Source organism: Hemiscyllium ocellatum, chromosome 10 (assembly GCF_020745735.1).
Source record: "Hemiscyllium ocellatum isolate sHemOce1 chromosome 10, sHemOce1.pat.X.cur, whole genome shotgun sequence".
NCBI classification, from domain to species: Eukaryota; Metazoa; Chordata; class Chondrichthyes; order Orectolobiformes; family Hemiscylliidae; genus Hemiscyllium; species Hemiscyllium ocellatum.
Genome location: NC_083410.1, coordinates 80,990,784 through 81,018,354, shown reverse-complemented (window position 1 = coordinate 81,018,354; position 27,571 = coordinate 80,990,784). Strand labels below are relative to the sequence as shown.

Genomic DNA, 27,571 nt, shown 5'->3' with positions numbered 1-27,571 from the left:
GATATAGAAAGTAGCGAAATGGATGGTGACACCTTACAAATGTCCATATTACAGAGGAGGGAGTGCTGCATGTCCCCAGGATCTGATCAGGTGTACCTGAGAACTCTGTGGGAAGCTAGAGAAGTGATTGCTGGGCCTCTTGCTGTGATATTTGTATCAATAGTCACAGTTGAAGTGCCAGAAGACTGGAGGTTGGCTAACGTGGTGCTAAGGGTGGCAAGGACGAGCCAGGGAACTATAGACCAGTGAGCTTGACATCAGTGGTGGGCAAGTTGTTGGAAAGATTCCTGAGGGACAGGACGTACATGTATTTGAAAAGGCAAGGACAGATTAGGGATAGTCAACATGGCTTTGTGCGTGGGAGATCATGTCATTTAAGCGGGCATTGGATAGGCATTTGGAAGTTATTGGGCTAGTATAGGTTAGGTAGGATTCGGTCGGCGCAACATCGAGGGCCGAAGGGCCTGTACTGCGCTGTATCCTTCTATGTTCTATGTCTCAAACTTGATTGAATTTTTTGAAGTAACAAAGAGGATTGATGAGGGCAGAGTCGTACAGGTGATCTATATGGACTTCAGTAAGGAGTTCAACAAGGTTCCCCATGGAAGATTCATTAGCAAGGTTAGAGCTCACAGAATAAAGGGAGAACTAGCCATTTGGATACAGAATTGTCTCAAAAAGGGAGAAGACAGAGGGTGGTAGTGGAAGGCTGTTTTTCCAGACTGGAAGCCTGTGACCAGTGGAGTGCCACAAGGATCGGTGCTGGGTCATCTACTTTTTGTCAATTACATAAACGATTTGGATGTGAGCATAGGAGGTATAGTTAGTAAGTTTGCAGATGACACCAAAATTGGAGGTGTAGTGGACAGTGAAAAAGGTAACCTCAGATTACAATGGGATCTTGATCAAATAGGCCAATAGGCTAAGGAGTGGCAGATGGAGTTTAATTCAGATAAATGCGAGGTGCTGCATTTTGGGAAAGCAAATCTTAGCAGGACTTATCCACTTAATGGTAAGGTCCTAGGGAGTGTTGCTGAACAAACAGACCTTGGAGTGCAGGTGCATTGCTCCTTGCAAGTGGAGTCGCAGGTAGATACGATAGTGAAGGCGGCGTTTGGTATTAGATTAGATTACATGCAGTGTGGAAACAGGCCCTTCGGCCCAACAAGTCCACACTGACCTGCCGAAGCGCAATCCACCCATACCCCTACATTTGCCCCTTACCTAACACTACGGGCAATTTAGCATGGCCAATTCACTTGACCCGCACATCTTTGGACTGTGGGAGGAAACCGGAGCACCCGGAGGAAATCCACGCAGACACAGGGAGAACTTGCAAACTCCACAGTCAGTCAGTCGCCTGAGGTGGGAATTGAACCCGGGTCTCTGGCGCTGTGAGGCAGCAGTGCCACCCATGTTTTCTATAACTGCACTTTCTATCCACCTGAGCTTTTCCACAATTTATATTTTTGTCTGACTTACAGCATATGTTGTTTTTTTTTACTTTTTATTTGATGTTAATGGGTATGTTTTCCTTTATTGGTCAGAGTATGGAGTACAGGAGTTGGGAGGTCATGTTGCGGCTGTACAGGACATTAGTTAGGCCACTGTTGAAATATCGCGTGCCACTCTGGTCTCCTTCCTGTCGGAAAGATGTTGTGAAACTTGAAAGGGTTCAGAAAAGCTTTACAAGGATGTTGCCAGGGTTGGAGGATTTGAGCTATGGGGAGAGGCTGAACAGGCTGGGGCTGTTTTCCCTGGAGCGTCAGAGGCTGAGGGGCTATCTTATAGAAGTTTACAAAATTATGAGGGGCATGGATAGGATAAATAGACCAAGTCTTTTCCCTGGGATGGGGAGTCCAGAACTAGAGGGCATAGGCTTAAGGTGAGAGGGGAAAGATATAAAGGGACCTAAGGGACAACGTTTTTCTACACAAAGGGTGGTACATACATGGAATGAGTTGCCTGAGGAAGTGGTGAAGGATGGTAGAATTGCAACATGTAAAAGGCATTAGGATGGATATATAAATAGGAAGGGCTTGGAGGGATATGGGCCGGTGCTGGCAGGTGGGACTAGATTGGGTTGGAATATCTGGTCGGCATGGACAGGGTGGACCGAAGGGTCTGTTTCCATGCTGTACATCTCTATGACAGACTCTATCCTCAATCTCTGCTATTACCCCAATACGAGTTCCTGTTGTGTGCAATAATATTTTGAGGCAATAGATTTCCAGAAAACATTTAATACAAACAAACATTAACTGGTTCACTTATATCCTCCTGCCACCTCCCTCCACAGATCCTTCCTGAGGCTCTTTAATGCTAGTTCACCTCCCCTGCTTCTTCTCAATGACCTCAGCATTGCCCTCTTCATCTCTCATCACAGGCTCACTTCCTTTTCCCGTTTCACGATGGAAGGAATTAGTGACTTGCATTGAGTGTTATTGCCTGATTGACATTCTTAAACTTGCATCGCATCATTTAAATGGTCATTTAAGCTAAAACTGTTACTCTTTAAGAGCTACTGCCAAGCATACAGATTAGGTCTAAACATTGTTTATTATGCTCATAAAAACAAATCCTTCCAAAACTTTTTCTGATCGCCATCTAATTTTCTCACTGCACAGTTGGTGTGCTATGCTGCATAAACAAACAAAAAGTTATTCATCAACAAAAACAATGATCTGTATATATTTATACTCACCTGGACAGCCCTGAACTAAAGGCAAAGGCTTACAAACATTTAGATAAAATGTACGTTTACTTCTATCTTCCGTTGTGTCTACTGCAACCCAAGGTTCTTTGTCCCTGGCAAGGTCACTCAGATCATATTCATTACCAGCTATATCTGAAACAAAAAAATGAAAGCGGCCAATAATACCATATCCATTCACTGACTATTTATTTGACCCAAATAGTACTGTTTTGTCTAATCCTAAATATATTATCTAATAATTTATATTGTGAAGAATACTGCCAGAACACAGGCCCCTGCTCAAAAGTACAAAGGTGTTTCTTCAAGGCATGATCCCTGCTATTACTGAAGCACAAATGCAGCAGCATAGACCACCTCCAACACGCACACTTCAACACACCCAGGCACTTTTCACAACACCTCCCAAGCCATGAGCACTACCATCTAGAAGGGCAAGGCCAGCAGATGCATAGGAATAGCGCCACCTCCAAATTCCCATGTAAATCTCATACCATCCTGACTTTAAACCATTGCTGCATCATCAGTCACTGGATCAAAATCTTGAAACTCCCTATTTAACCCCACACCCTAATGACTCCAGTGGTTCACGAGTCAGCTTGCATCCACAATTTCAAGGACATTTAGACATGGGCAATAAATTCTGAACTAGTCAGTGATCCTTATAACCTATGATTGAAAGAAAAGTGTCATCACAAGACTTAACAGTGAATCCCCCACTCCAAGTAGATAGAGTATAAAAATAAATCTCACAGTAAACTTTACTCATTAGATTATATTGTGACGCAACTCTTGGCATAACTTAAAATGTATTAACTGATTACAACAAATTGTTATTTATTATGAAATGCAAAAAGTTGTAGTCTTTATGATCTCATAATTCATAATATTTAAACAGCATGCTACAAATTAGAATACAGATTTGTCCAGTTTCAAGTAATGAGAAAACCTCAATAAATCAAATGCATTTCTGATTTTCTGGGTGGTTCAAAGAATATTTACCATCTTCTAGTTAATGAATTATCAAATCACTTGCTTACCACTGACAAGGCAGTTCACAGGAGCTGGAAAACAGGCCAATGCCGTATAAAATTCAAAGTAGGTGTCATGAACAGATGTTGTAGTGCTAATTTCTTCTCGCAGAAACTTGAGCTTTCCAGGATACGAAGTAGTGTCACAGACAAAATAGATGATAAATGTATCTCGGAGGCCTGCATAGTACAACAAGAACTTCTCACATTACTAGAACATTCACACAGTGAAATATTAAAGCTTTCAACTATTTATCTTGTACAAGACTAAAAATTGCTCAAATGGAAAAAATAAAAAGACAAAAATAAGCACATTTAATTGGTAGAGATGAAAGGTTAAAATATTCCATAAAGTCATATTTGACCTTATAATAATTGAAGTCTAATGGCTAAATGCCCAATAATTGGCCTGTTAATAGTCTATTCAAAATGTGGTAGGGACCAGGGTATCTGGTGATCAGAGTGAACAAAGTGTTTAAATATGAACACTAGATATGTTCGGAGGTAAGCTAATTAGAAAATCAACTTAGGGAGATGGAAAATTATGTATTGGAGCAAATGTGAGAATTTATAACAAAATCAGTCTTATTCGAAAGACATTACTGATCGGTCACAAGTAGGCCAATGTGGACACCATTTTAGCCACATGCACTAATACTTACACAAAGGGGAAGAGTTATGCTGAGACTTATATAGTGATGGGTGGAACAAAGCTCAGAGAGAACAAACAAATTCATGCATCATTTAAGCCAAATGGCCAGTTCCAAGACATTCTACACAATGCTCTGCAACTATGTTCAAGCATGCCCTACCTGATTCTGCTTCCAATGTACCTTTGTACATAAGAGTTATAAGACCATCAGTGGAAACTTGGAGTGATGTTTGCAATCCAACTGGATGTTTTGGTTTCTGTCCATCTATCTCACATCCAGTTGCTGTCTTGGTACCTATTTTCCCACATTCGTTTAAACCACGGCAGATGTTCAGCTTCAAAAATAAAACGAGATAACTTGGATTATTAAACTAGAAAATTCACAAAGTGCACGGTTTTAGAACAGTAGCAGGATCAATTGCTGACCAGCTTTTTGATGTGACAGTTCAGCCCCATCTATCTCCTAATTAACCAATACAAGGAATAAACAAGCAAAGACAACAGGTTGGAAGTATGCCCTATGAAACAACAGTAGTAGTGACCTAAAAGCAGAAACTTCTGCAAGTACACAAATCTGATAGTATGTATGGAAAAGCCAACAGTTCATTAGGTCAAGTCAATGACCTTTTGCTGAAGCAGAGGACACTTCAGGGTAGCAGCTTTTAGTTAAGGCTGGAGAATGTGACATCTGTTCAGTCCATTGTGATGCTGCTTTCAAGCACCTCTTTCCATCCTCTCCCAGACTTTGGACGTAACCATTTCCATTGTGACATTTACTAACCCCTCCCCTTCCTACGACACCATCAAGCACCAAGAGATGGAACAACCTAGCATTTTTCCTCTTGCACTCTCACCACCCAAAAGCCCAAACACTCCTTTCAGGTGAAAAGCTATTTACTGAATTTAAATAACAAACAGTAGATGAAGATCTGAAACAAAGCAATATCACGACTCAAAACGTTAAATGTTTTCTCGCCACAGATATTGCCAAACCTGATGTACAGAACGGTGTTCTATATCACTATGCAGTGTCCAATGTAATTGCCAGTCTTGGGCAAACAACATGGATTGGATGAATGCTTTGTGTAACAATCTTTACCAGCAAATGCAACCCTGATCTTCTGTCATTTTAATTCTCCACTTTGGCTCATCTGACCTCTACAGTGTTTTCGTGGAAGCAACATCTCAAACTAGAGTGTGAAATTACCAAAAATGGTATAAAACTTTCGGTACTTTGCTGAACAGTTTAGTGTGCATTATCTGTTAATACCAAGATATGACAATTAGGCACATGAGCAGGTGAGGTCTCTTGACCCTTCTCAACCATCCTTGATCATGAACATCTAAAACATGAATATTCTCACATTATTCCTAGATAGTAACTAGAAAATTTTGACTCTAAATTTCTATAGCCCCCTGGAGTTGAGAAATCGAAGAACTTCATCCTCACATCAGTGCTAAATATCTTTTATTCTGAGACTCCATACCTTGGTTCTAGACCCCACAGCCAAAGGAAATATCCTTTCTGCATCTACTGTCAATCCTTAGAAGAATTTACATTTCTACGAGATAGCCTCTCATTATTCTGAACCCCAGAGAACACAGGGCCAGTTTTCCCAAACTTGAAGAGCAGTTTCATCATCTCAGGAATCAAATTAGTGAGTTCGCGCTGTGCTCCCTCTGTCAAATATATCCTTGCTATAATTCAGTTGTGCTTTCAGTGATCTATACAATTGAAATAAGACATCTTTGTTTCTGCACTCAAACCCTCTTACAAGAATAGACAACACACTACTTGCCTTCCAAAGTGCGTGCTTATGAACAAGGAGACCTAGGTCCCTTTGGGCATCACCACTTTCCAGTCTCAGATAATTTAAGAAATGCACTGCACCTTTATTCCCCCCACCAGAATGGTTACCCTCTCACTTACATGATATTCCATCTACCATGCTCTTACCCACTCAGCCCATCAAAATTCCCTTCAAGACTCTTTGCATCCTCCTCATTGCTCATTTGCACCAAATCACTTGACAAACTTTGAAATATTCTAAATTGGCTAGTGCATCTAATCATTGACAGAATGAACTGCATGGCCCAAGGACTGATATTTTTAGTGCCCCACTGGTCACAGCTCAATTACCCATTTCTACTGTTTTGTTCCCATCAAACAATCCTCAACCCATGTATGTTATTTCTAATCCCAATGGGATTCAATTGTTTACTCTAACCTCATGAGGGTTTTAGCTAAAATCTTCTGAAAATCCAAATCAATCATATCCATTGATTTAACTTAGATTGTGTTTGTAACATCTTTAAATGTTCCATCAGGTTCTTGAAATGTGATTTCACCTTCGTAAATCCTTATGGACATTGTCCAACTGGCTAGTTGCTTTCTAAACATCTACTAACCACATCTTAATAGATGCTGATATTTTCTTGATTACTGACATGAGGTCAACAGATTAGATAAGATTACTTAGTGTGGAAACAGACCCTTCGGCCCAACAATTCCACACCGACCAGCCGAAGCCGACCAGGCCCATTCTCCTACATTTACCCCATGCACTTAACACTACAGGCAATTTAGCATGGCCAATTCACTTAACTTGCACATCTTTGGACTGTGGGAGGAAACCGGAGCAGGTGGAAGAAACCCACACAGTCAATTCAGGCAGGAATTGAACCTGGTTCTCTGGTACTGTGAAGCAGCAATGCTAACCCCTGCCACCATGCTGCCTCTCTAGCTCTCTTTCCACACACACCTTCCTTAAACAATGGGGCTACATTCAAGCTCAAATTCAGGCAGCATGAACAATTGCTAAAAGTTTGAAAGATGAAACACTTACGCATCATTATTGCATCCACTGTCAGTAATCAGCTTTTTCAACACTCAAGGATGAGGGTAAACAGGTCCTGGGGTTTTCAACTTACTTCTGTTAAATGGTCTTTAACTGCTTTGTTTTTGCTAATACTAATTTATTGCAGTTCAACACATTCATCTGACCCTTGAACCTTAATCTTTCAGAGATTTATTTAGCTTCTTTGCCAATTCTCAACGTAAATTCTCCTGTCTCTGCCTAATCCTTTCCCACATTTCTATCGAAGCTTTTACAATCAGTATGTTTTTAAATAACTATCTTAATTACAGCCAAACTCCTCTTCTAGCACTGAAAATTAGCTTAAATTCAAAGTTTATTTCTTCAGATTTTAATTTTTTTTAAAATTGTAATTTTGAACAATGTTAGTTTTACCTCTTTCGTTACTCCTTAACTAGTCATTACCCTTCTTTGGGCATGGAATGAAATATTCTAACCAATATTTCTTAGCTTAGATTAGGTTTGTTATTTGTTCTTTGATTTGATGGGTGAGAAAATGTACAATTGCTCTTTTCTTCCCATAGGCCTCAAGTACATCATACTGACCGATGCAAGTTTTCCCCTCATAGTTGGCCAAAAGAAACCTCCAATTCAAAAGCACAAAGTAAAATTCAAGTATAATAAATAGCTCTCAAAATTCATACTGTTGTTTTATTCATCGGAAAGAAACAGAAAACGAGACCTCAAAGGACCCCAAAAGGAAATAATTCGTATTAGCTAGAAGTGTTCCATCATTCTTTACACCAACTCAAAGAACACATTTTGCAGATTAATTTTTTTAAATTTAAAATATAATAAAGCAGTCAGTCAATCTCCAGGGTTCTAACCTTAAATACCATGTTGTTTCCAGTAACTGAGTAACCGGTATCTGAAGCCAGCGGCAGAAAGTTAAAGACAAAACCAGAGTTGGGATCTTCCACTGAACAGTTCTAGAAAGAAAATCATAGGTATTTTAAATCGAACAACTTAAATCTACCAAAACATAAATGTTTTATAAAGACACATTTATTACACAAAAAGAGTATCAAATCAGTTCCATTGAGGTTGTCATTGGCCCTACAATCACGAACAATGATTTGTTAACAGATTTCAATATCTCTGGAATTTTCTATCAAATCTGAATCGCCTGATCATTGAGTTGTGTTGCTGGAGAAGATTCACTTATTGTTACTTTCAAAGAGCAGCAGCAAATCTGGTGTTTAATTTTCCAAAGTCAGATATCAGAACAACATGGGAAGTAACCTTAATGAAATCTCAATACACTCGAACAAAAGCAACTTTAACTCAGATATAAAATCAAACAATTCACCCCAATGCCCAAAACCAGAATAGTTAGTCAATTTTGTAGCTATGTGGATGCAACAATAAAATGAAATATGTATGCTTTTCGTAAACTAAAATGGCATAGTCACAAGAACACAAACAATTAGAAACAGGACTAGGCCCCTTGGACCAATTCCATAAGATCATGGTTAATCTGACTGTGACCTTACTCCATTTACCTGTCCATTTATCATAATGCTGGACTCAGTCATCAATCAAAAATCTGTCCCTCAGATCAACAATTGAGGGAAAAAAAATTGTCTCCATATGAAATGGGAGATGTCATTTTTTTTTAAAACCCTGACCCTTAGTTCCGGACACTTCAAAAAGGTGAAACAAGTAGAACAGGAATGAAAATTGACAATTTGCCATCATATGTTTGAGGTAGTGTCTTTTTATTTTACTATCTTCAACTGTTTCATCATTTACTTTCAATTAATCAGAAGAGCAGATACTTGATGATTGCACAGCACCACTTAAGATCCCTCAGATACTGAAGTAGTTCATATCAAAATGCTAAGATGTGGATAACATCAAGTAATATTACTGTGCAATGGCCATTTCCAACAAGACAGCTTCTAACCAGTATTGTTCATCAATAGCTTTACCATGACTGAATTCCACTCTCCTGTCAATAACCTGGAGATTACCACTGACTAGAAATGAAACTAGACTAGCTAAATACTATAGGTATGACAGCAAGTCAGAGGCTAAGAATTCTGCCATGAGTAACTGATTCCTGACTTCCCAGAGACTGTCCATCATCCAAAAATTGAAGTATAATGGCATACCCTCCACTTGCCTGGTTGGGCATTGTTCAAACAAACTTGAAACCATTCAGCACATCCTACTTGATGCGCATCCCATCCATCAACTTTAATAATAATAATGATGTACCATGTCTGTGTTGTGTACCATTTACAAAATGTGCTTCGACGACTCACCATGGCTCCCTCAACAGCACCTTCCAAACAGATTTCTACCCACAGACAAGGGTAGCAAATGCATGGAATCACCACCGACAAGTTCCTCTCATAACCATAGATTACCCTAACTAGGAGTTCTCTCCAAATCTTCACTATCACTGGATCTAAATTTGGGAACTCCTTTCAAGCAATGGGGTGCCTACACCCTGTGGATCACATGATACAAGGGTAGCTCATCTCCAACTTGAGGGCAAGTAGGAATGAGCAAATAACTTCAGCCTAGCCAGAAACAAACACATCCCTTCTGTTATGGCACATGATAAACTCTCCTGCTAAAATGTAGCAGCACAAAAGATTTACCCTGTGCAACAATCTGTAAAAATCCAAGTGGCCAAGAAGTGAAAATCAACAACTTAATTTCTTAGAGTATAACAGAGTAATTAACTAACCATTATTTACAATTTCCTTCTCTAACCTATCTTTTACCTTCCCTTCTATAATACTAGTCTGATAAAACTACCAATTAAGATTTACATAATATCACTTTTTAATCTCAAAACCAGGCAACTGTAGGCTCTTGTTTTTGGATCTTCTTGTGTCAATTTTTCTCCTTCTTAGGAATTTCTGCATCACAAGTTACTGATCAAAAAGATACTCAAGGTTTTTTTTTCTTCGAGCAGCCTGTTGACTGGTTGGAATGCTAGGACTTAGCAGTTTCCCTCTCAACCTTTCAACTTTCCCAGTCTTATACCACGAGCATCGGACTGTGCCATTGGCTTTTAAGATGGTCAATACACTCAATTCAAACTTGATTGGAAATTGGTGGGTGTTTTTAAGGGTAGAACTTGAACTGATTGGCCAAATTTGAATTTGCCGGTCTCCAGGCAACAAACTAATCAAATGTTACATTGTTGCCTTATTGAGAACACTGCTGTGTCCAGTAGTTCTGCTGCATAAACTCTCAAAAAGGTACACCCACATCTACACACCACTTCAAATGAATACAAAAAAAAATCACTGACAAGTCTAAAATACAAATATTCAAAAACTGGTTGTTCCACCATCTGAATATGGCAAAGCACTGGAAGGTGCTTCTGAAGGCATGGTCTTATCAAACAAGCTTTTCCAGAACCTCTAAAAAGACAGGTTGTGGATAGCTTCAGGATGGGAACTGCAGGCCTTATGGGACCTAAGCAGCTAAAGGAACATCCACTTCGATAAAGATAATCTGGGATATTCAAGAGGCCAGTACTTAAGCAGAAATTGGAGGATTGCTCGGCTTGAGAATATTTGATTCAGGAAAGGGTAATGTCAGGGAGGGCTTTAAAAATTAGATTTACAACTAAGGCATTGCAACTATAAAAACTTGCTGATGCAGGTCTGAAAAAAAAAATGATGGCATGACGAGGTCTTGGCACAAGTTAGAACTTGGACAAATGCGCAGTTTTAAGTGATTTTACACTGAGTTACAGCCTGAGAGATATTTCAAGGCAAACACATTAAATTCATAGAAAAATGTATAAGCTCCAAAAAGAATATTTCAATAATAGGATTGACATTGAAATCCATGACTAAATTTAGCATTCTTGGTTAACACAATCATTGATTTTACCTCATTTGAAGCTTCAACTGTTGTTATAGGACAGGCTGCTTCAGTTTCCCACAGGAATGTGACCACACAATCTTTATGATCGATGAACCTTGGACCAGAGGACTAGAAAAAGTACACAATTAAAACCATTAGCATGGTCATCCCACAAAAGAAATGCAAAGCTATACTGTCAAAGCAATACATAATACTATCATTCAAGTCAAGCCTGACATTAATTCTACACATGATTTCTGTTCATCCTAACAGAACATTAAAATCAAAACGGGTAATTTGCAGGACTGCCAAGTCAGCAAGTTCTTTCCCAAACATAAGTATTGTATGCAATTTTCCAAACATTAGAAACGAAGATCAGAACTCATGCTGTGTACCCTAAGTTTACTGACTGCATTTCTAACTTGACAATTAACACAAGCAAAAAAAACTCCAAGAAGCATGTTAAATATAAACAAACATTGTTAAAAGCAAACAAAGTTGAATATTACACCTTGCACTCAGAACTGGGGGGAGCGAAACAGTTGAGCAATGGGATACCATTTTATACAGCATAAGAGCAGCATGCTGATTGGCTATGTGGTCTGAGAATTGTGATACAATTGGTCTTGCTTTATTTCCAGTAATGTGGTGCTGGGAAAGCATAGCAGGTCAGGCAGCATCCAAGGAGCAGGGGGGAAAAAAAAAGATGCTTTGGGCAAAAGCCCTTCTATAGTAATGAGGCTGGAGCCTTGGGGGTGGTGAAATAAATGGGAGGAAGGCAGGGCTGGGGGCAGAAGGTAGCTGAGGGTACAATTGGTGGATAGAAGTGGGGTTAGTGACAGGTCAGAGGGGAGGGTGGAGCAGATCAGTGGGAAGGAAAATGGACAGGTGAGACAGGCCATGAGGGCGGTGCTAAGCTGGAAGGTTGGAACTGGGATAAGGTGGGAGGAAAAGAAAGGAGGAAACTGGTGAAACAGGCTCTCTACCACAGCCACATCTCCTTTCTCAGTGCATGCTTATGGAACCAACTGATCCCACATGTACTCCAAACCACATTCAGACCAATGCAATTTGGATCTGAACAGTTCACCAGTTTCCCATTCCCACATCTTCTCAGTTTCAACTTTTCAGCTTAGCACCGCTGTCATGACCTGTCCATCTTCCTTCCTAGCTATCCACACCACCATCCCCTCCAACCTATCACCATTATCTCCCTCCATCTACCAACTGCACTCACAGCGACCCTTCCCCATGCCACCGCCTCCCCAGCCCCACTCCCCCCTCACATTTCTCTCCACCCGTGGCTCCCAGCCTCAATCCTGAACAGCTTTTGCCCAAAACGTCAATTTTCCTGCTCCTCAGATGCTGCCTGACCTGCTGTGCTTTTCTAGCACATTTTTGACTCTAATCTCCAGCAACTGCAGTCCTCACTTTCGTGTTGGTTTATTTCCATGACCCAACCAATTAACATCCTCTTCTCATGCTTTATACACATCCCTTTGCTCAACTGTTTCCAGTGTCTCAAATCTAATGACTGCAAGACAAAAAGCTTTCAACTCCACAATGTTTAAGTGTGTTCAACTCTTACTAATTACTATTCCTAATATTTAAATGAAGCACACTACCCAAACAAAATATGGAGTATACTTGGACTTGCAAATTGTGGCGAGTTAAGAAACGTGGACTAGTCTTCAAACTATTTTCAGATTTCAACATGTTGTTGGCATGGCCTAATTACATGATTTACAAGTTTACTTGGAAAATTAAAACAATGAATATTACTTATTCCTACACTGAAAAGTGCAAGACCACAGTTCAAAGTTTGCCATCAGGTTTCCCCACTGATAAAACTTCCTGCTTATGTGAATGGAATAAAGAAACCATGGCACTACCTAGATTTTTCCTCTAGGCATTATCTGCAGTCATCTGTCCTATTTGTGGAACTTCAATGTGTACCAATGAACAGCTGCATTTATTTGCTTAATCTCCCATAAAGTAGCTTTTTGACGGTCGAGTGCTCTAGGACATGCCAAGGGTAAAGACAGCACACTGAAAAAGTGCAACCCATCTTTCCACAGCCTTACATTCCAATAAGTTTTCCTTTGGATTTGTCATATCCTGGAAAGCAATGATAAGGTCATATCACAAGTGCGAGTTTATGGAGTGTCTCAAGCTTTTTCTGAAGTACTTCTCCCTCTGTATGGTACATGCTACTTCTTTGCTTATCCAATTATAGGATGACCCCAAGTTACTGGTAAATATGCAAAAGATTAGGAGAAAGATATTTAAAAGTTGACACTGAAGCAACCTTTAGAAATTTGATCGATATAAAACTGTTAAATTAGTAACTAGCAAATCTCTGATTAGGAAGACAAAACAGTACAAGATGACAACAACAATCTGATATTAAAAAGAAAACCAGGACAAGTTTGCTGACAAGTATTAAAGCCACAAATTCCGGAGATCACAGCAGGTCAGGCAGCATCCTGCTGATCAGCTATGAAGAGTCATCTAGACTCAAAATGTTAGCTGTTCTCTCTCCATGGATACTGCCTGACCCTGAATCTCCAGAATTTGTTGTTTGACAGATTCCAACATCTGCAGTAATTTGTTCCTACATGCTGTGAAGTATTCCGCTGCTTTGGAAACTAGGCATTGTTAAATAGTTGTAAAGTAAAGAGGTGGTAAAAGGGAAATTTCCTTACCAGTTCTTTTGAACAACTCAGGTGAATACGGGTGGTGTAAGAGATTTTACCACCATTGGAATTCACACATGCCGAACCATTTACGTATTCCAAAATAATCCGTCCATCTGTGTCTAGCTTGGGGCCATTTTTGACAATACCCAGATTGCTAATGGATACTTTTTCATAAAGTGCATCCTAAACATAAAACAAATTTTATATAACCAATTGTACATTCCTAACACTAGTTAAGTTTCCCACCATGTTAAAATCTATAACCAAGAGTTGACAAGTTTGCCAAGTTATAAAGGCAAATGAAATTGTCAGAACAGCAATTTCAGAGAACGTAGTTTCAAATAGTGGTATTTTCTTAACTATTTTAAACATGGAAATGAAAGGAACACATTTGGTTAGTTTTGTTTTTCAACACGCTTAACAAGCTCAGATTAATCTTAAATACACACTTAACTAACAAGCCAACAGTTTACATTATAAATGCAACTTGAATTTATACTTATGTGCACCCTTACAAAATCTCTTTCATACTCCATCAGGCAGACTCCCGCATTGCGATCACATCCTGGAATTGGATTCAGAGGTCTACAGACGTTGATATAATACTTCTTGTGGTTACTTGATGTTGTGTCCATTGCAAACCAGTTACTTTCATCACTGTCTTCGGACTTTGATAATCTAAGTGGAAGAGATTTTTCAAAAGGTGCAAAAGATTCAAAGATTTGGAACATGTGTCTTGTGATTACTCACCACCTCCCCCCATCCCCGACTCTCCCAAAAGCCCCACAGTGCTGCAAACTTTACATAAAGCAATGTCTCGGACTTCATCCTGCAATCTAAGTTCATGTCCTTCAGATGGCACACCATAGCTCTGTGCCAAATTTCCAGATTAAAGGCAGCAATATCAATACTGGAGTCTGTCTACTGAAGATTAGATGTGCAGGATTTGGCTTCCAACTTGATGAGCTTTAGTTGGTCACAACAGAAGTTTGATTGCAGACCAGGCCAACCGAGCAACGAAATGGAAAAACAAATCAGCCGCATGGTGCCAAAAAAAAAATTTTAAAAATATAATGAAGAAATCTGCAAGGCTGTCAAATTGGGTTTGGGAAAATTACATGAAAAGCCCACATAAACATGTCATCTAGAGATAACAGTTTACATGGGTAAACTATGGTTGAATGCTGAACACAAACTTCAGGATTGATATTTATTAAAAGGCTCATCTAAGTGAAGATTCTCAGTCTTCAGTTCAGAGGGAGAACATTAAAAAGGACAATAGCCCCAGGGATTTATTTGGGTAAAGACCTGTTCAGTTATCAGAATTTAACTAAAAGCGTGCGGAGTGGTAAACAAGCCCTCAATCTTTCTAGGTTTTTGACTTTTCCCCCCAATACCTCTTACTCCACATCAAATAGAATGAAATACCCAAGTTTTATTTTTCATTATTTGTACGCAGGGGTTACTGGCCGAGTGCCAATTTACTGCCCATTGAGTAGCTTGCTAGAGGGACTTCATAGGGCAAATGAGTCAACCCTATGGCTGTAGAACTGAAGTCACGTGTAGGCCAACCAGGTAAGGATGCCAGATTTTCTTCTCTAAAAAAGAACAGTGAACCATATGGGATCTTATGATGATTGATAGTAGCTTTTTATTGAACTCAAAATTTCACCATCTGCTATTTACTAACATTGGCTAGGTTTGAATCCATTGCCCCAGGATATCGACCTGAAGCTTTACATTACTAATTCAGTGACATTACCACTGGTCCAGTGAGTAGATAAACCCACCAAATCCAAAACTTTCAGCATTATAGTTTTATAATAGCTTACAATATTCTGCACAATTTCATGCACAGAAGTTACCTACAGTACATTTTCCAACTCTATCATAGTTTAGATGACTTTAGCAGTGTTGGAAAATTCCAACCTATTAAAACGTACAATTTCAGCTAAAAAGGGAAGGAAGCAATCTCCAAATGGTAATTTAAGGCTTAAAATGTGAGCAAAGAGCAGGTTGAAGGCAAATTTTATTTAAATCCTGCAACTGCAGATTATAACACCTTGCTCGGATCAATTTTTTAAAAGATGGAAAATTGAAGTGTAGTTTATGAACTTAAAATGTACAGACATTGAATGCATCAATGTTGTATTCTTACCTTGACAGATCATACTGTTGCTTTGTAACCTCATTTGTCACGATACAGTCTATTGGCACTTCTGGGCAAACATATTGTGTATACCATTTGAAATTGTAAGTGTACTCATCTTCCTCCTAATGATAAAAGGCAACTAATTGCAGCATTAACTTTCTACTTTTTATAATGTAAAAAAATATAAGATATAGGAACAGAATTAGGCCTTTTGACCCATCAAGCTTGCTCCACCATTTGATCATGCCTGATATAGGTTTCTCAATCTCATTTTCCTGCCTTCATGCATCCTTTGATGTCCAGACTGATCAAGGTCTGTTTTGACTACACACAAATGACTTGGCTAAGAGGCTGTGGCAATTATCCACCCTCAACTGAAAAACTTCCTCCTCACTTGAACAAACAGACTTTGGGATACAAGTTCACAGTTCCCTGAAGATAGAGTCACAAGTAGACAGGGTAGCGAAGGTGGCATTTGGGTATAGGAATTAGGAGGTCATGTGGCAGCTGTACTGGACATTGGTTCAGCCACTTTTGGAATACTGCATTCAATTCTGGTCTCCCTGATTTAGGAAGAATGTTATGAAACTTTTATAGTTCACAAAAGGGTGCTTTCAGGATTGGAGGGTTTGAGCTATACAGAGAGGCTGAATAGGCTGGGGCTATTTTCTCTGGAGGGGTGACTTTATAGAGATTCAAGATCACGAAGGGTCTGTTTCCATGCTATATAACTCCATGATTTTATGAGCAGCATGGAAAGGGTGAATAGCCAAGGTCTTTTTTTCCCAGAGGGGAAGAAAACTAGATGTCATAGGTTTAATGAGAGAGGGGAAAGACTTGAAAGGGACCTGAAGGGCAACATTTTCAGTGTGTGGAATGAGCTGCCAGAGGAAGTGGAGGCTGGTACAATGGGGCAGCATAATGGCAGTGGTCAGCATTGCTGCCCCTCAGCACCAGGGCCCCAGATTCGATTCCAGCCTCGGGAGATTGTTGTGGAGTTTGCATTTTCACGTATCTGCATGAGTTTCCTCCGGGTATTCCAGTTTCCTCCCATTGTCCAAAGATGTGCAGGTCAGATGAAATGGCCATGTTAAATTGCCTATAGTGTTAGGTACATATGTCAGAGGGAAATGGGTCAGGGTGGGTTACTCTTCAGAGGGTCCGTGTGGACTGGTTGGTCTGTAGGGCCTGTTTCTACACCATGGGGAATCTAATCTAATTAGAACATTTAAAAAGTGTCTGAATGGGTACATGAATAGGAAGGGTCTACAGAGCCATACGCTGACAAAGTGGGGCTTGATTAAGATATCAGATCCACATGGACAAGTTGGACCGAAGGGTCTGTTTCTGTGCTGCACAATTATGACAGTTTTAAAAGGTTGTCCCTTCACTGAGGCTGTGCTCTTGGCTGATGATCTTTTCACTAGTGGAAAGATCTTATCCATGTCCACTCTATCTCAGTATTTTGAGTATTTCAATGAAACCCTCGCTCATCTTACTAAACGCCATGGAGTACACACCCAGTACACATTCATATGACAAGGCCTTCATCCCAGAGATCATTCTGGTAAATCTTGCCTGGAATCCCTCCAAAGCCAACACATTCATTCTTTAGGGGGAGGCTTGGCCTTGTTAGTCAAAGATAGTATAACAGTGCCAAGAGAACTTTTGATGAGGACTCTTCTACCGAGGTGAGAAACAGGAGAGGAGAGGTCACAGTGCTTGGAGTTTTTTTTTTTAAATAGGCCTCCGCAGAGTTCCAGGGAGGTCGAAGAGAGGATTAGCTACATTATTCTGGGCAGGAGTGAAAGGAACAGGGTGGTCATTATGGGGGACTTTAATTTCCCCAACATTGATTGGGAATGCTATAGCTCTAGAACGTTGGATGGGTCAGTTTTTATCCAGTATACAGGAAGGTTTCTTGACACAGCATATCGAAGGGCCAACAAGAGGAAAGGCCACACTGGATCTGGTGCTTGGTAATGACCAGATGTTCGATTTAGTTTAGGTGAGCACTTGAGAGAATGACCACAATTCAGTTACGTTTAGTTTAACGATAGAAAGGGAGAGGTATATGCCACAGGTCAAGAGTGATCAATGGGGCAAGGGCAATTATTATGCGATTAGGCAAGAATTAGGATGCATAGAATGGGGTAGCAAAATGCAGGGGATGCAGACAATCTAAACGTGGAGCTGATTTAAGGAACAGATATTGCATGTCCTTGATAGGTATGTCCCTGTCAGGCAGGGAGGAAGTGATAAGGCAAGGGAACCATGGTTTACTACAGAAATTGCATCTCTTGTTAAGAAGAAAGAGGCTTGTGTTGATGAGGTAAGATGGTACAGGTGAGGCAATGGAGAGTTACAGATCAGCTAGGAAGGATTTAAACAGAAAGTTAAGAGCAGCAAAGAGGGAACACAAGCAGTCTTTAGCAAATAAAATAAAGGAGAACCCTGAAGCTTTCTATAGGTATGTGAGGAATAAAAAGATGATTAAAGTAGGAATAGGGCCAAAGACAGAAGTGGCAAGTTGAGTGTGAAAGGTGCTAAATGGACATTTCTCATTGGTGTTCACTCAGAAAAAGGAAAAGGAAAATATTGTAGAGAAGAATGAGGTACAAGATACTAGACACTAGACTAGAAAGGATCGAGGTTAGTTACGCACAGGTGTTACCAATTCTAGAAGGAGTGAAAATAGACAAGTCCCCTGGACCAGATAGAATCTTATCCGAAGATTCTCTGGGAAGCTAGAAAGGAGATAGCAGAGCCTTTGGCTTTGATATTTGAGTCGTCATTGTCTATGGGTTTAGTACCCAAGGATTGGAGGGTTGCAAATGTGCCCTTGTTCAAGGGCAACAGAGATGACCCAGGTAATTATAGACCAGTGAGCCTTACTTCTGTTGTAGGAAAGGTTTTGGAAAGAATTATAAGAGACGATTTATCTAGCAAGCAACAATTTGATTTCAGATAGTCAACATGGTTTCGTCAAGGGCAAGTCGTGTCTCACAAACCTCAGTTTTTTGAGAAGGTGACCATGTAGATGAGAGTAGGGCAGTTGACGTGGTATACTTGGACTACAGTCAAGCCTTTAATAAGGTTTCATATGGTAGGCTGATGGAGAAAATGCAGAGCCATGGAATGGAGGGTGATTTAGCAGTTTGGATTAAAAACTGGCTTTCTGGAAGGCGGCAGCAAGTGGTGGTTGATGGAAGCCAGTCTGGAGTACAGTTACTAGTGGTGTGCCACAGGGATCTGTTTTGGGACCACTGCTGTTTGTCATTTTTATAAATGACAAAGACGCAGGCATAGGTGGATGGATTAGTAAATTTGCAGACGACACTAAAATCGGTGGAGTAGTGGATAGTCTGGAAGAATGTTACAGGTTGCAGGGGGACTTGGATAAACTGCAGAATTCAGCCAAGAGGTGGCAAATGGAGTTCAATGCAAATAAATGTGAGGTGATGCACTTTGGGAAGAATAACAGGATGGCAGAGTACTGGGTCAATGGAAAGGTTCTTGGTAGTGTGGATGTGCAGAGGGATCTTGGAGTCCATGTGCATGGATCCCTAATGGTTGCCACCCAGGTGGATAGTGCTGTTAAGGTGGCATATGGTGCGTTAGGTTTCATAGGTAGAGGAATTGAGTTCCGGAACCGCAATATCACACTGCAACCATACAAATGCTGGTGTGGCCACAGTTGGAATATTGTACACAGTTCTGGGTCGCCCCATTACAGAAAGGATGTGGAAACATCGGAAAAGGTGCAGAGGAGATTTACCAAGATGTTGCCTGGTCTAGAGGGAAGGTCTTATGAGGAAAAGCTGAGACACTTGGGTCTGTTCTCAGTGGAGAGAAGGTGGCTAAGAGGGGGGAATTTGATAAAGACATACAAGATGATCAGAGGATTAGATAGGTAGACAAAGACTTTTTCCTAGGATGATGACATCAGCTTGTACAAGAGCACAACTACAACTACAAATTGAGGGGCGATAGATTTAAGACCGATGTCAGAGGCAAATTCTTTAAGCAGAGAGCGGTAAAGACGTGGAATGCCCTACCTGCTAAAGTGGTCAACTCAGCCACATTAGGGAGATTTAAACAATTCTTAGATAAGCACATGGATGATTTTGGGACAGTGTAGGGGGAGGAGCTGAGAATAGTTCACAGGTAGCCGTAACATCAAGGGACGAAGGGCCTGTTCTGTGCTCTATTGTTCTACGTTCTTATTCTAGATACAGGACCCAAAGTGCCCTCAATATTCCAAATGTGGTCTCACTTGAATATTATATAGCCTCAGCAGTATCTCTGTACTTGTATTCCAGCCCTCTTGAATTTGCTCACACTGCTTTTGCTTTCCTTTTCATCGCAATTTGAAAATTTGAAAAACTTTGGAACTTGGAAGGAAGCTATTAAAGGAGCCAAGAAACATGACATGAATTTCTTTAAAGCAAATCCTATTCACAAATGACCAACTTCAATAGTAAGTGAATGCACAATTTTGAAAATGCATTCATTCCCTCAGACTTATCGCAATGGCTCACCAGTCAGGTTAATAGGTTCTAACAAGTTGAGAAATTAATTTAATCAGTTCACAAATGAAGCAAAGATCCTAAAATAGGGTTCCGTCTAATTGCTTACTAAAACTCTAAACTGGAAATCATCAGGCAACAGTACTAAACAAACAAAAGTCAGTGAAAGGACTTGTGTTGTATAGTATCAACTTGTCCATACAGAAGTCTAATAACTGACCTCAAATTCTGGATGCCCTTCACCTGCATCTCGATCACACAGGAATGTTATATGTGTGGATCGTCGGATGTGCTGCCCATTGTTGTATGCTGTCCCATTTTTATAAACCAGATGAATGATCCCATCATAGTATGACAATCTGGAATTGGACTCCCCTAGGCTCCAAAAGGTTTGATCACTAAGGATTAAACACAATTAGAACACACAAAAAACAGGAGATGATCAGCGTCACATCAGATATGCAGGGCAGGTACAAACTGGACAAGTAGTAATTTCAATTACGATTCTAATCGTAACATTACGATCTTTGTAAGCGAGTGGAGTAGCTTTCATCAACAGCAGAAATAGAGCAACTTATTCACTGAACATAAAACTCCATGGAGAGAACAAAATGACACTAAGTTACATATGGAGGAGCTGAAGAAATTGGAAAATGTTAGGAGGAGGAAATGAGTGGTCTGAGCAATCATGCAGAAAATTCATTTTCCGATCAAATGTAATTCCAAAATGGTGGCTGGAGTGTTACCAGGTTGGGTGTTGAATCGCAGTGTGGGAGCACGGATTTATAATAAGGCTGCCATCTTCTAAGAATTGAAGGCAATTTTTGCTCATGCAAAGCTGCCTGCCTGACAGAGACAGTAGATGTGATAAGAGGGATACTAGTGATTCACAGCTAGGTGTACATGTAAAAGCTGGTCTGTTTTCAGTTGACAATGCCAAGCAACATACATACAATTAGGAGGGATCCAAACATAGATCAAGGTACACTGGAATTAACTGAAAATAAATACAATTGATGACAATTCTCTGGCTGCAATAAAAAGGAATGGGATCAGCTGAATGCATTTTTCACCCAGTTGGATGGCAATGGAGAGAAATTAGAGGGTTGGAGTGATCAACTTTGTCAATAGATGCTATTGACATTGATGGAGGTATCACGGTCATATCAGATGCAATTTATAACTTGGCTAAATGACATTTCTGAATATAGAGAGCAAGAGCATGATTCAAATACAAAATTCTGGAGAGATGGGCACCAGTTTGGGAGATGACAATGTGCTCCAGGACTGGAGACACATGAGAAGTCAGAAATGGGACAGCAGCTTGCATTAATGCAAAAGTTCATGACTTTAGATTTGAAAGATATGGGGCACAGAGCTAATGGACAGATAATCATCACCCCTCAGGGGACCCTTACAGAAAGTTTGGTTTGAGGGCTAAGGAAAGAAGTGACAGAAACACTGATTAGGTGGTCTGCATCTTGGTAATGCTGCAATTCAAGAGTGTAGCTTACTTGCTGTTGGAGATGGGGTAGAGGAGACAGTAAGATAACGGCTTAAGTTAGCTTGTATTTCAGCATGACCCTAGTGGTGACACACTCCACTAGTTTTAGCAATAACACAATTAAGCCAGAGTGACACTAAATATCAACACAAAATAACCCTTAAATCCATAACTTTTTTAAAAATCAGAGCTACATCAACGTGCATCTAAAAAGAGATTGTCAGCAAATAATTTTATAGAAAAGTAGCTTGTTGCATTTAGAAAAATGACAGATTAATACATTCCGATGCTAACCATAGTCAATGTATTTAGTGTACCAAATTCATGAACAAATTCATACAAACACTGGTTGCACCAAATCAATGGTCACTTACAGCAGGGATTCCTGACAAGCACCAGAATTTTTCTCACAGCCATCCTTGGAAACATTGCCACATATATTTATATAGAAATTGTACTTCTCAGATTTAACTTGGTAATACCCATTTTCTTTGGTTAGAGATGAAAGGTCATACAAAAAGCCTAGGAATAAACAGAATATTTTTTACAAGGCAGCAACTAAATGGTTTTAATTAAAATTTACAAAGTAGGCACAATAAAACATGCAATTAATCTACTGGTGAATTAAGTTAATTGTATTACTGTTAATGTTTTACAGTTGGAGGACAAGAAGAATCTAGAGTACATGGAGAACTTTTAGGGTAACAAGGATTAATTAGGGAAGAGGCTTATCTTTGCAATGTTGCCTTCTGTACATGAACTAGATTTAAGTAAATCAAGTCTAATTTCACACATCTTCAACTGGCTTCAGAACAAATTAATATTGAAACAGAAGAGTTGCTAATCTTCAACTGTAGATGACAAAAGAAAGCTTTTTGAGGAAGGATGTAAATACATGGGAAGCAGATCAGAGGTTATGAGATAACACCTCAAATGAGCAGACTGCCTTACAAGGAAGTATTGACAGGCAAGGTTTGTTATCAACTGAAATTTAGAAGAGTAAGAGGAAACCTAAACGAAACATAAGATGGAGTTGTCTTAACAGGTTAGATGGGAATAGTTGTTTAGAATAATCTAGAACTGAGTCATGAGCTTAAAAAAAGTCACCCATTTAAAAGATGTATCGTAAAAGTCTTTGGAACACTTCCTGCCAAGGGAAATGGAAGCAGTCTGAAGTTTTTTTAAGCAAGAGGGTGAACAGTTATTAAACACAAGCAAGAATGCAGATTCGAGTTAAAATCAGATCAGAGCCAACAGAGCAGCCTCAAGGGGTCAAATTGCCTACTTCTGTTTACTCTTGGGAGCACATTTCAAGAAATACTGCAGGGTCTTGTGGTGCAGTGCAGACCCTTCACTTTGGAAGGTCGGTTTGGTTTGAAGTCCTACCTGATTCACAGATGTCTCAAAACATGTCTGAACAGGAAGATGAAAAACTTCATAATAAAATCAACCACCTCTCTGATACATTGGGCAAGTTATTAACACTTGCACAGAAGCCAAAATACATCTTTCTTCAAAGTCTAGTAAATTGGAGACCTCCAATCTAAGAGAAATGTGGTGCAAGACTCACCTCACTGCCTCTAAAAATGATAGGCAACTGGAATTAAGGTGCAGAACACTTCAATTAATCTGTGCTCTGATGAATGACAAATGTGGAGGTGATGTTGGATTGGGGTGGACTAGGTCAGAAGTCAGATGATAGTCTAACAGGTCTATTTGAAATCAGACTTTCGGAGCACTGCCCCTTCAACAGGAGAAGGGCGAACACTCTGAAAGCGTGTGATTTCAAAAGGATCTGTTGGACTATAACCTGGTGTCAGAGTTCAACTCTTGAATTAATTCAGAGTATAATCCCTGAAGTTGGGAAATTGGAACAGAAATTATTATTTGCACAACACTCAATTTAAGACAGCAGGAAAACTGACTAAAGCCTCAGAATACAGGATGATATAAACAGACTAGTCAGATAGAGTCAGATGTACAGCACGGAAACATACCCTTCAGGTCAACTCGTCCATGCCGACTAGATATCCTATCCTAATCTAATCCCATTTGCCTGCACTTGGGCCATATCCCTCTAAACCCTTCCTATTCATATACCCACTAATGCCTTTTAAATGCTGCAATTGTACCTCCACCACTTCCTCTGGCAGCTCATTCCACACGCACCATCCTCTGCGTGAAAAAGTTGCCCCTTATGTCCCTTTTATATCTTTCCTCAACCTAAACTTATGCACTCTAATTCTGGACCCCCACCCCAAGGAAAAGACTTTGTCTATTTTACCTTAATACATGTCCATCATGATTTTATAAACTTCTATAAAAGGTCACCCCTCAGCCTCAAGACATTCCAGGGAAAACAGCCCAGCCTATTCAACCTCTCCCTATAGCTCAAATCCTCCAACCCAGGCAACATCCTTCTGAAATCTCTTCTGAACCCTTTTAAGTTTCACAACATCCTTCCAAGAGGAAGGAGAACAGAATTGCTCACAATTTTCTGTATAAGTGATTAGATTAGATTACTTAGTGTGGAAACAGGCCCTTCGGCCCAACAAGTCCACACTGACCCTCCAAAGAGCAACCCACCCAGACCCATTCCCCTACAATTATCCCTTCACCTAATACTACGGGCAATTTAGCATGGCCAATTCACCTAAGCTGTACATTTTCGGACCCTGGGAGGAAACCCACACAGACATGGGGAGAACGTGAAAAATCCACACAGATAGTTGTCCGAGACCGGAATTGAACCCAGGTGTGGCAAAGGGAATTCAATTTAGAGAGAGAGATGCATTTTGGGGAAATTAACAGAGCACATGTTCAATGGTAGGATCCTCTGAGGCAGAGGATCAGAGCAACCTTGGTGTGCACATCCATAGATCCTCGAAGGTAGCAGGACAGATCAAGAGAGATTATGGCAGAATATTGGATATTCCCTTTAGTAGTCATGGTATTGAATTTAAAAGCAATGTGATGCTTACAATGTTGGTTAGGACACAGCTGGAGTACTGTGCAGAGTTCTGGTTGACACACTAGGCAAGATTTGACTGCACTCGAGGGTACAGAGCAGATTCACTTAGTCTAGAGCAATTCAGTTACAAAGAGAGATTAGATATGTTAGGTTGTTGCTCTTAAGGCAGGAGAAATCTGATTGAGGCAAAGTCTGAAGAGTAGATAGAGTCAACAAGAATGGACTAATTAAGTTGGAGCAGGCGATTGAGGTAATGTTTCAGGATTATGTTCACCCAGAAGTTGATGAGTAGCTGAAAAACTCATTTTAAAAAAAAAGGTTGATAGAAGCAGGAGCCCTCAATCTTCGATGTACTCAGACGAGCAGCTGAAATGCCATAGCACAAAGGCCATTTGACAAGTGCTGGAAAATGGAATTAGAACAGATAGGCCCGGATATGCTGAGCCAAAGGAAGTTTCTCATTCGTTTCTACATTGATTTTCAAACTACCAAATGTACTTGGTGCTGACAAAAATCAGATGAACGGCTTGATATTTTCGGAAAGTAGAGGGATCAGAGAAGTCTGGTTCAGGTACAGCTGCTTGTCAAAGCACAAGTGGAAGCTAATGCGGTGATATTGCTGAGGGATGTTGCACAGTTGAAAAAGAAGCAAAGTCATTGCGTATAGCCTTATATCTTGGTAGACTGGAAACCCTATTCTTTCCAACTGTAACATTCTACGCTGCTCCCTTCCATTCATACAATTAAGATAGGCAAATCAGTGACACTAGAAGAAAGTGGGTATAAGTTTATGAAATAACTACCCAGAGGCTGGATTCTGTCACCAATTCCCCTTTATTTAAGAAAGGACAGTACACTGGCTGTGGCCAACCAGTTCGGAGTCAGCTCTTGAATTGAGGAGGAGATCCTGACCTACTGCCTATATTGGTCAGCCGAGACTTTCCGGATTAGCCCAGGTTAACCACTCTAATCAATCAATCAGTACATTGCCCAGTACATCCAGTTTTAACATCACCACCTTGATAAATTATGATCGCTATCTTAGTTCGTAGGGTTTCGGACTACTCGTTACTTTGATCAGATCCTTAGCAGGCAGCCGTTACATCGATCAAGTTATTCCAGCCTTTAGGTTTGTCTCCAGCACACCTTATTTGTAATTACCTCTGACTCAATTAGCTGGATTATCGGTCATCCCTTTCATTTACTATTCAGCCTTTGACACTTTATTCACCATCTGACATTGTCGATCACCTGCTGACACTTACCATTCAGCCTGTCGACACTTTTCTCGCTATTTGTACAATCTTTTGATCTCTCTGCCAATAATTTGTGCCTGTATGCTTTCCTTTGCTTCACCTGAAGAAAGGGCAGGGCTCCAAAAGCTTGTGATTTTAAATCAGCCTGTTGGACTATAACCTGGTGCATTGTGACTTCTGACCTTGTCCACATCAATCCAACAATGGCACCTCCACATCATGGCTACCATTGAAAGGAAAACAGTTGGGTAGTGCTAATGAGGGATGAGGTCAAAATATCAGAGAATCTCAGACTGGAAGGAACAAGCAGAAACAGGAAGTGGCAGTAAACATGGTTTGGTTTATATACCATTGCTTTTTGGAGAAGAAAAGGAGCCATTCTTGGTGGTGTGGATGTGCAGAGGGATCTTGAAGTCCATGTACATAGATTCCTAAAGGTTGCCACCCAGGTGGATAGTGCTGTTAAGGGATATGGCGTGGTATGTTTCATTCGTAGAGGGATTGAGTTCCGGAGTCGCAATATCATGCTGTAACGATACAAAACGCTGGTACTGCCACACTTGGAATATCGTGTACAGTTCTGGTCCCCATATTTCGGGAAGAATGTGGAAGCACTTGAAAAGGTTCAGGGGAGATTTATGATGTTGCCTGGTCTGCAGGGAAGGTCTTATGGGGAAAGGCTGAGAGACTTGAACCTGTTCTCATTGGCAAGGCAGCAGCTAAGAGGGGATTTCATAGAGATGTACAAGTTTTGAGAAAATTTGTAGCTCATGTTGAGGTTTTGGATGCAGGCTTGCACGCTGAGATGAAAGTTTCATTTCCAGATGTTTCATTACCTTACTAGGTAACATCTTCAGTGAACCTCATGCGAAGCAATGCTGGAACTTCCTGCTTTCTATGTTTGGGTTTCTTTGGGTTGGTGATGTCATTTCCTTTGATTATGTTATTTCTGATGAAGTCACTTCCTGTTCCTTTTCTCAGGGGGTGGTAGGTGGGGTCTAACTCAATGTGTTTGTTGGTAGACTTTGTTGGGACAGATCCTCTGTCCCCGTGTTCGTTTGGAGGAGAGAGACACCGGGTCTGATTAAAAGTATAAACAGGTTTAATGAGAGAGAATCGTACACAGTAGTGAGGTGTCTAGCTCACTGGAGAAGGCGTTCTGACTATTTTTTAATTTGTCTATCCTTTTGTTCTCGCACATTCCAGAGTTACATCGTTATTTGGTAAAATGCAGAATTTTCGTATGTTATTGGTTCTCACCCGATAACGTTCTATTACCTCAGTTTGAGCTACGTGCGTCCAGACACGGCTCCAATGTCCTGTTATCTCTCACCCTCCCTGGGGCCTCTTCAGG

At 40.3% G+C, this 27,571-nt stretch overlaps 1 protein-coding gene across 3 annotated transcripts in view; it reads right to left on the bottom strand.

Annotated features, from left to right (window-relative positions):
• The window catches only part of igf2r (insulin-like growth factor 2 receptor), a 226,884-nt gene that overhangs the window by 104,495 nt on the left and 94,818 nt on the right, over window positions 1-27,571 (bottom strand). For 2 of the 3 annotated variants that reach the window (XM_060831661.1, XM_060831659.1), the window contains exons 15-24: window positions 22,365-22,512; window positions 20,707-20,884; window positions 15,964-16,079; window positions 14,321-14,483; window positions 13,812-13,988; window positions 11,134-11,235; window positions 8,100-8,201; window positions 4,557-4,731; window positions 3,754-3,924; window positions 2,705-2,848 (exon numbers count right to left, since the gene is read on the bottom strand). In XM_060831661.1, the coding sequence (XP_060687644.1) occupies window positions 2,705-2,848; window positions 3,754-3,924; window positions 4,557-4,731; window positions 8,100-8,201; window positions 11,134-11,235; window positions 13,812-13,988; window positions 14,321-14,483; window positions 15,964-16,079; window positions 20,707-20,884; window positions 22,365-22,512 (1,476 nt within the window). The remainder of the gene's footprint in view (window positions 1-2,704; window positions 2,849-3,753; window positions 3,925-4,556; window positions 4,732-8,099; window positions 8,202-11,133; window positions 11,236-13,811; window positions 13,989-14,320; window positions 14,484-15,963; window positions 16,080-20,706; window positions 20,885-22,364; window positions 22,513-27,571) is intronic. The other variant, XM_060831660.1, reaches the window with a different exon arrangement.